Genomic DNA, 9,673 nt, shown 5'->3' on the forward strand with positions numbered 1-9,673 from the left:
TTTGCCAAACATTTTATTGATATTTTGAGCTGTCTGTGCTACATTGGTTCTGCAATGGAACTCATATTTGAAAATAACACAAATTTTTTACTTATCCATGGTTTCGCTAAATTTGCTCTAAAAAATTTGACAGATAATCGCAAGACAAACCACATGTTTGAAAGAATGACTATGTACTTTCAAAATAAAAATAAAACAAGAAGCATCAAAATGAAATGTCAGAGATATCAACTGTCAAACTTAGTACTTAAGAAGATTAGACATTTCATACTAAATAACCTATATAATGCAATCTTAAGTCACTTCACAAAAGATTTCAAATGGTTGATAAGTAAATAAAAATGGTTCAACATAAGCAGTCAACAGGAAAATGCAAAATAAAAGGAATATGAGATACCACTACAACAATATAAGACACCAACCAGAATTCTTCTAGTTGCAAATGCCTTACAAAACCAAGTGGTGAGAATGAAGAGCAACGTGAATTCTCATGCATTGCTATCGAGAGCTTAGATCCAATTTTGAAAATTTCTTAGAGTTTCTTATAGTGTTAAGATCTATGCAATAATTTAGCACTTTCAAATTAAGTAATAAGCCAAATAAAAGTGAATGCTATGTCTTCCAAAAGACTTGTACAAATATCCATAGCAGCTATATTCATAATAGCTCTGAAATGGAAAAGACACAACCATCCTTAAATGGAACAATGGAAAATTATGTTGTACTTATGTAAAACTATGTTGTACTTATGTACTTACTAGTACAAAGCAATATAAAAGAATAAATCACTGATACATGAAAGAGCATAGATGGATCACAGAAAGTTGTTGAGAAAAAAAGACAGGCAAGAAATAAACACATACTGTGTTCTGTTCAAGAACAAAAAAAAAGTAATTTTTTTTTATTTTGGCATATTATGGGGGTACAGATTTTAAGGGTTCAATAAATGCCCTTTCCCCCCCCACACAAGTTTGAGTTTCCAGCATGACCATCCCTCAGATGGTGCACATGTCACTCGTTATGGATGTATATACCTGTCCCCCTCTCCCCTCCCCCCTCCCCAATACCCTATTACTGTAGTACCTATGTGTCCACTTAGGTGCTACTCAGTTAATACCAGTTTGCTGGTGAGTATATGTGGTGCTTGAATTCCATTCTTGGGATACTTCACTTAGTAGTATGGGTTCCAGCTCTAACCAGGAAAATATAAGATGTGCTATATCACCGTTGTTTCTTAGAGCTGAATAGTACTCCATGGTATACATATACCACATTTTATTAATCCATTCTTGGATTGATGGGCACTTGAGCTGTTTCCACAGCCTTCCAATTATGAATTGTGCTGCTATAAACATTCAAGTGTAGGCGTCCTTTTTGGAGAGTGTCATTGGATCTTCTGGGTAGATGCCCAGCAATGGGATTGCTGGATCAAATGGTAGAGTCACTTGTATCGCTTTAAGGTATTTCCATATTGCTTTCTACAGAGGTTGAACTAGTTTTCAGTCCCACCAGCAGTGTAAGAGTGTTCCTCTCTCTCCACATCCATGCCACCATTTGTTATTTGGAAACTTTTTGATAAAGGCCATTCTCACTGGAGTTAAGTGATATCTCATTGTAGTTTTGATTTGCATTTCATGATGATTAGAGATGATGAGCATTTTTTCATATGTTTATTGGCAATTCTTCTGTCTTCTTTAGAAAAGTTTCTGTTCAAGTCCTTTGCCCACTTTTTAATAGGATTATTTGATTTTTTTCTTGCTGATTTTCATGAGTTCTAAGTATATTCTAGTTATCAGCCCTTTATCGGATGCGTAGGATGCAAAAATTTTCTCCCATTCTGTAGGTTGTCTGTTTACTTTCATGACTATTTCTTTGGCTGTGCAAAAGCTTTGTAGTTTCATCATGTCCCATTTATTAACTTTTGTTCCTGCTTTGATTGCGTTTGGGGACTTCTTCATAAACTCTTTGCCTATGCCAATGTCTAGGAGAGTGTTTCCAACTTTTTCCTCTAGAATTCTAATAGTTTCATACCTTAGGTTTCAGTCTGTTATCCAGCGTGAGTTGATTTTTGTGAGAGGTGAAAGGTGTGGGTCCTGCTTTAGCCTTCTACAAGTGGCTATCCAGTTTTCCCAGCACCATTTATTGAAAAGGGATTCTTTTCCTCAGTGTATGTTTTTGTCTGCTTTGTCAAAGATTAGATGGCTATATGAGGATAGTTTTATATCAGGATTCTCAGATCTGTTCCACTGGTCCATATTCCTATTTTTGTGCCAATGCCAGATTGTTTTAATTACTACAGCTTTGTAGTATAGTTTGATATCTGGTATATTAATACCTCCCATTTTGTTTTTGTTGCCTAGAATTGCTCTTGATATTCGGGGTCCTTTTTGGTTCCATAGAAAGCGTAAAATTATTTTTTCTATATCTGTGAAGAATGCTGATGGGATTTTAATAGGTATTGCATTGAATCTGTAGATCAATTTGGGTAGTATGGACATTTTAATGATGTTGAGTATGACTATCCACGACCATGGAATGGATTTCCATCTGATTACATCCTCTGCTATTTCCTTCCTCAGTGTTTCATAGTTCTCCCTGTAGAGGTCTTTTACCTCCTTGGTTAAGTATATTCCTAGGTACTTTAATTTCTTTGTTGCTATTGTGAAGGGTATTGAGTCTTTAATTTGTCTCAATTTGATTGCTGTTGGTGTATACAAATGCCTCTATTATATCTTCAAATAGCTTGTCCAACTCTTGAGTGTTGTCTTCTTCCCCTTCTGGTAACTCTATGACCCTCACATTAGGTTTCTTCACATAATCCCACAGCTCTTGTAGGCTCTGCTGTTTTCTCTTGTTTCTCTGCTCTATCTCTGTGACTGATTTATTTAATTGGAAGGTGTTATCTTCAATCTTTGAAATTCTTTCTTCTGTTTGATCAACCCTGTTCTTGATACTTTCCACAGTATTTTGTAATTCCCTGAGTTGATTCTTCATCTCCAGGAATTCGGTTAAAGTTTTCTTCACTGTGTTGATCTCTTTAGTGAACCTTTCTTCCATATCCTGGAGGTTTTTTGTGGTTTCTTTGTGTTGGTTATTGAGTTGTTCTTGCAGGTGGGTGAGTGTTCTTATAATCCACATTCGAAATTTCTCTTCTGTCATTTTGGTTGCCAGGTTTTGGTTGCTGTCTGTTTCTAAGGGGCTGGTGCTCCTCTTTGGGGGTATGTTTTCCATTTGTTTCTTCATATTTCCAGAGTTCCTTTGCTGATTTCCTCCCATTTTGCTCAGTTGTTGTTTCTTTCCTTTAGGTTTTCGTTTGGGTATTCACACGTCTTGTTTAGCTTCTGAGCTGGTAGGTGGTGTTGCTTACTGATGGCAGCCATCTCTAGGCTGGTGTCTGCAGGTCTCTCTACCCGCTGGTGAGCCCACCAGCTGTCCGAGATGCAGTGGAGGGGAAACAGCCGATTCCCCTAGCCTTCCCACTGGTCTCCGGGCTGCTCCGGCGGCCTCCGGTCTTCTGCTTCCTTAATTACACAGGTGGAGATAGATGGCAGGAATGGGAGCAGTTCCTATCTCAGCTCCACCCCCAAGGCGGGGCTAGAAACTTTGGAGCCAAAGACCCCGCCCCAAGTCACCAGAGTGTGTGGGTCATAATGTCTCTCTGTCTTGTATTCACCAAAATCAGCCTCTTACTAGGCTCGACCCTGCCCAGGCAGACTCCAGGGCTTGGACACCAAGCGCAGGAGACCTGTGCTGGTAGAGACTGGCCTGAAGCTGGCAGGCCCATAGCCAGAGCCACGGATCCCCGTCTTCTGTCTCTTTAATTACACAGGTGGAGATAAGTGGTAGGAATGGGAACAGTTCCTATCTCAGCTCTGCCCCCAAGGCGGGGATAGAAACTTTGGAGCCAAAGGCTCAGCCACAAGACACTGGAGAGTGGTGGACATAAAGTCTCTCTGCCTTATAGCCACTAAGGGAAACCTCCTACTGGGCTAGGCCCTGCCCAGGCGGGCTCCACACTCTGGACACAGAGCGCAGGAGACCTGTACAGGGAGAGGTTGATGTGAAGCTGGCCAGTAGGCCGGCAGCCAGGACCACCAGGCCCCATCTTCTGTCTCTTTAATTCCATAGGTGGAGATAAGCGGCGGGAACCGGAGCAGTTTCTATCTTGGCTCCGCCCCCAAGGCGGGGATACAAACTTTGGAGTCAAAGGCCTAGCCCCAAATCCCCGGATGTTGAGTTCGTAAAATATCTCTGCCTTATAACCACTAAAGGCAGCCTCCTACAAGGCCCAGCTCTGCCCAGGCGGGCTCCACACTCTGGGCACAGCGCGAGGGAGACCTGTGCAGGGAGAGACTGACCAAAAGCAGGCAGGCAGGCAGGCAATGGGAGCCACCAATCCCTGTCTTTTGTCTCCTTAATTACACAGGTGGAGATAAGCGGCAGGAATGAGAACAGTTCCTGTCTCAGCTCTGCCAGGCTGGGACAGAGACTTTGGAGCCCAGGCGGGGTTCCGGGTCCCAGGAGAGTGTGGAAGGCAATGTTTCTCTGCCTTAAATCTGCCAAGGGCAATCTCCCCTGTAGTACTTCCCCGTTCAGGCAGGGTCCACTCTCTGAGCACAGAGTCAGTGTCACTTGTACAGCAAGTGATGGTCCAATATCAAATTGGTGGAGCAGGGGCGCATACTAGCGCTCCCTCTGCACCTCCCCTCCAAACCCCAAGCCCAAGTCAGCGCTGGAATATGGGGCGGGAGCGGTGCCGGAGGGGCAAAGGGAGGGGGGTCCTACTGGATCAAGGAATCTAACTTTGCGCACTCTGACCTCTGAGTGCTATCCCAAACCTCCTCTATATCCAAAGTCGGAGCCTCCTTCTGTGTAAACTCCCCTTAACCTTGACCTGGGAGTGTTCTGCAGGGAGATGCCCGAGTGGGCTCTGGTTCCGGCTGCGCGGAGAGCGGTTGCTGCGCTCGGACCCTCCCCCACCTTAACCTGCGGCAGCTGTGTGCTCTGGAGAACTCAGCGTGTTCCCTGCTCTAGTCTCCTCTCCACACGGCTTAGTCCCGCGCTGTCACTTCTCACCAACTTCAGGCACCTCCCGGCCTACGTGGGAGTGGAGCTCGGTGTAGGAGGGGGTGTTTCTCAGCACCCTGTAGGGCTGGCGCCACTGCCAGCTGGCATAGGCTTAAATCACGCCTCGCTCCCTCCCTGTTGTGTGCCTCCGAATCCCTGAGTTTTGCGGAAGAATGATGGGTTCACCTTTGCTTTAGGCTGTAAGTGGTCTTATCTCCCTGTTTCCTGTTGGATGTCTACAGGCTTGCGAAACTGGTCCCGTGGAAGTGCAGATCGCTGGAGTGTGGCTATCCGCTTTCTTCACTTTTCACTCTGGGAGCAGAGAGCCAGGAGGGCACCCCTACTCTGCCATTTTCTGGATCCTAATCACCGTAATTTTTGATGCTAGAAATAAAAATTATGTTTTCTCTTGGTGTATTTTACTGACTGTGAAGGGGTTCAAGGAAATTTGTGGTGAAATGGAAATGTTTTATGGTTAGATTTGAGTAGTTGTTATGTGGCTGTTTACATATAAAGTTATCCATCTGAACAATTAAGATGTGTGCATTTTATAGTATGTAAATTATACCTCCATAAAGGAAATGTCAGGGTAAAAGGCAAAAAACAAACAAAAGAGGCAAAGAAACCCTGATTGTTGACAACAAGCATTTTTATTGTTTTAAGACTATCTTTCTTGACATATGTGATTTGGGATTTCATAGATTTTATAACCCTGGAAAAATCATGCTAAATCTACCTCTGAAGACTTTCACAGAGGCCCATGCAGACACTTAGAATGATGGCAGTATGTTATCAGACTCAGTGATGTGGTAATTACCATGTATTTCTGCTGAAGTTTTCCATTCTTGACAATGAACAATTAAATGCCCCCTGGGATCTGTTGTGATTTTTACTTCCATTCCTTCTTCATACTCCTCTAATGAAGTCTGAAAGTTCCAGGGGTTTCTTCTTTGGGACTCTAGTCTCCTCCTTGGTGATGATAAATAATCCTACAGTACATATATCGTGAGGGCATTTACATGTATTTTCACTTCTGACTGCAATGACACCCATCTATGTGGGAAGGTGAAGAGAAAGTAGGCGATGAGAAAGTGAGTACCAGGGGCCATGAGCAAGGTAATTTGACCTTTTGCTGTCTCTTTCTCCTGAATCTCTTTTGGGATGAGTACACAACCAACCAGATGTGATGTTCATGATGGACTGTGTCATCATGTCCCATAGAATGAATTTGAATATGGTCAGGAATTCAAAGAGGCACACCAGCAAATGCTAGTGCAGATTTGGGGCCTTTTGTATTGTCTTTTTATTATTATTATTTCAAGAAAATATGGGAGTACAAACATTTTGGTTGCATTTTATAACCCTTGCCTCTTCCTAGCAAAGGTTAGAGGTATGACCTTCCCCTCCACAATGCTCACCACATCCTTCAGATGTGGGTTTATCCCCCAACCTCCAAATCCCTAGTGAACACCACCACCATTTGGGCACCATAGTGTTAATCAGTCAGTACCAATTTGATGGCGAGTACATGTGGAGCCCATTTTTCTGATCTTGTGTCACCTCACTTTGGATAATGGGCTTAAGCTTAACCCAGGAGAATATAAGCGGTGCTAGATCACTGTTGTTTCTTATAATTGAGTAATATTCCATGTCTTAGGGGTCTAGGATTTATCAGCCAGATCACCACAAGGGAAAGCTTTGACTATTTCTGCTGCAGGGTTTGGAAATTTCTGTCTTTCTTGAAAATGATTAGCCTTAACAATTTCCTCTTGAGTTAAGACATGAACCATCTACTGACTTTTTAATAGGTAAAACATAGGTACATCTCAAGTCAGAGTGTTCTTTTTTGTTTTTCCTTTCCATTAGCTAGGGGAAAGATCCTGGTTTGTTGGAAGAAAAAAGGAGCACATGATCAAATAAGCTGTCTCCTGTGAGCTACTTCTTGGTGAGTACTTGACCATGGGCATGATTTGCAATCTAATGGGTCAAATATTTAAGCCAGAGGCTGGTTATGTTTAATCAGTATTATGGATCATGTACAGTGAAAGCAGTAGGACTGGACAAATCAAAGAATTAAGTGAAGTACAATTTAACTATGGTAACTGAGTCACCAGAGCACTCATTTGTAACAGAAGCCCAGACCCCTTCCCCAAAGATTCAGTGTCAGTTAATCTGGTTTCTGGGTGGGTACTGGCTTTTTAAACAATTCTTGTTCCTCTAGTGACTGCAGTGGGCACCCAGGTGTGATTCCAACCACATCAGAATCGTCCCATGTAACAATGTTCCCTGAAAAAGGGAATGTTTAAGGGTGATTTATGATTAATAGCAGAAGGCAACACTTCCATTCTGCTGGGTTGATAAAGGAGGGGGTCCTGGTTCACCCGTTATGTATTTATAAGTTGAGTCTGCACAATGAAGTCATGTAACTATTTCTAACCCTTCTTTAGACATGATTTCTGGGTAGTTATGGATACTGTGAGAGTGGGCTTTCCTGCTAAGGCTAGGGTCTTGAGTGAATGGACTTCAGGAAAAGAAATCGGTTGGAATATGGTGAGAGGAATGTGGCTTTTTCATGCTTTCTATTTTCAGAGCGCTAAAGGGAGTACATGGGAGGGCTTCATAGAATGTATGTCATACCTGAAATGCAGACTTACACTGTGACTCCATGAAAGATTTTTCTGTGATTGCAAATCATTGAGATTGCAAATCACCCCCATAGTCAAGTACTCACCAAGAAGTAGCTCACAGGAGACAGCTCCTTTGATCACGTGCTTCTTTTTTCTTCCAACAAACCAGGATCTTTCCCCTAGCTAATGGAAAGGAAAAACAAAAAAGAACACTCTGACTTGAGATGTACCTATGTTTTACCTATTAAAAAGTCAGTAGATGGTTCATGTCTTAACTCAAGAGGAAATTGTTAAGGCTAATCATTTTCAAGAAAGACAGAAATTTCCAAACCCTGCAGCAGAAATAGTCAAAGCTTTCCCTTGTGGTGATCTGACTGATAAATCCTAGACCATTTTCTGTGGGTTGACAGCCTTCATTGTTATATGTTAGTCTTATTATTTTTGTCTGCAAAAGATAATGATTTCATTTTTTATCATTTAACTTAAATGGAATATTATTTAAAGGTATTATTTTCCAGAAAAGCTAAGTTGCACCAAAAATGTATTCTCAAAAACAAAACCAAAAAATAAATAAATAAATAAACCTTCAATTTTTATAATTAAACAATGGTAAAAGGCCAAATAATTTTTAATAAAATATTGAAACATAAAGAAGATTCTTTGCTAAAAATAGTAATGGCAAGAAAACATTGATTTTTTTTAAACAATAATAGTAGCCATCAATTAAATTCTTTATTCTTCATTGATAGTATTTTCTGCCTAATAGATCAAAGAGGGTTGATGACAGACAGAGAAATGGACATAACCATAAAGCTGAGGAATGAGACAACGGTCCAGGAGTTCATCCTGGAGGGGTTCCCTGCTGTCCAGCACCTGGGGAACGTGCTGTTCCTGGTGCACCTGCTGGCGTACCTGGGCTCTGTCATGGGAAACATGCTCATAATCACCATCACCTGGGCTGACCATCGCCTCCAGACACCAATGTATATTTTACTCAGCAGTTTCTCCTTCTGTGAGTTTGGTTTTATCACCACAGTTATTCCTAAACTGCTGGTCATCTTTCTTCTAGGAAGGCAAACAATTCCCTTTGCTGACTGTCTCACACAGGCCTATTCTTTTTTATTACTTGGGGCAACAATTTTCTTCCTCATGGCTGCCATGTCCTTGGATCGCTACCTGGCCATTTGCAAACCTCTGCACTACCCAACCATGATGAATCTCAGGGTTTGTTTCCTTCTGGTTTTCTTCTGCTATGTTTTGTCCTTCATCGTCATCACTGGTCTGGTCGTCACGGTCTCCCAGCTGTCCTTCTGTGGCCCCAATGTCATCCCACATTTCTTCTGTGATATTGGCTCCTTAATTCATCTCTCCTGTTCTGACACCAGATCTGCTGAGATGTTGGCCTTTGGCCTCATTTCCTTCATTTTGTTTTCATCCCTTGTTGTAACCATCATTGCATATAGCAACGTAATAGTCACAATCATGCGTCTCCCCTCAGCCAAGGAGCGGCAGAAAGCTTTCTCTACCTGCTCCTCCCACCTCATTGTCCTCTCTCTGATGTATGGCAGCTGTGTCTTTATATATGTGAAACCGAACCAAAGGGACAGGCTGGACTCCAACAAAGAGGCTGCTCTTGTGAACACGGTGGTGACCCCGCTGTTGAACCCGGTCATCTACACTCTGCGGAACAAGCAGGTTCACCAGGCTCTGAGGGATGCTCTGTCCAGGGTGAAATTGCACAAATAGGGTAATAGGTATTTGGAGAGTAAGTACATCTCCTTGGTCATCTAGTTCACTTTCCCACCATTGCAGAAATCTTCTCCATAAATTCTCAGCTTATGGTGATCTTGCTTATGGTAATGTTCACCTAGATGGATACTACCTTATCTTGCAACTCAATGCCTTGCACTACTTGAAAATTCAGATTAGGTTCTCTATACTGTGATAAAATTATCTTCTTTGATATCTACTCATTGGTC

The 9,673-nt window shown here is 42.1% G+C and overlaps 1 protein-coding gene across 1 annotated transcript; it reads left to right on the forward strand.

The window, feature by feature from the left end:
* Positions 1 to 7,101: 7,101 nt before the first annotated feature.
* Positions 7,102 to 9,440, forward strand: LOC105863676 (olfactory receptor 6C74-like). Its single transcript, XM_012751090.2, has 2 exons — positions 7,102 to 7,117; positions 8,470 to 9,440. The coding sequence occupies exons 1-2, from the start codon at positions 7,102 to 7,104 to the stop codon at positions 9,438 to 9,440; spliced, it is 987 nt and encodes a 328-aa protein (XP_012606544.2).
* The last annotated feature ends 233 nt before the right edge of the window (positions 9,441 to 9,673 follow it).

The sequence above is a fragment of the Microcebus murinus genome, chromosome 14 (assembly GCF_040939455.1).
Source record: "Microcebus murinus isolate Inina chromosome 14, M.murinus_Inina_mat1.0, whole genome shotgun sequence".
NCBI classification, from domain to species: domain Eukaryota; kingdom Metazoa; phylum Chordata; class Mammalia; order Primates; family Cheirogaleidae; genus Microcebus; species Microcebus murinus.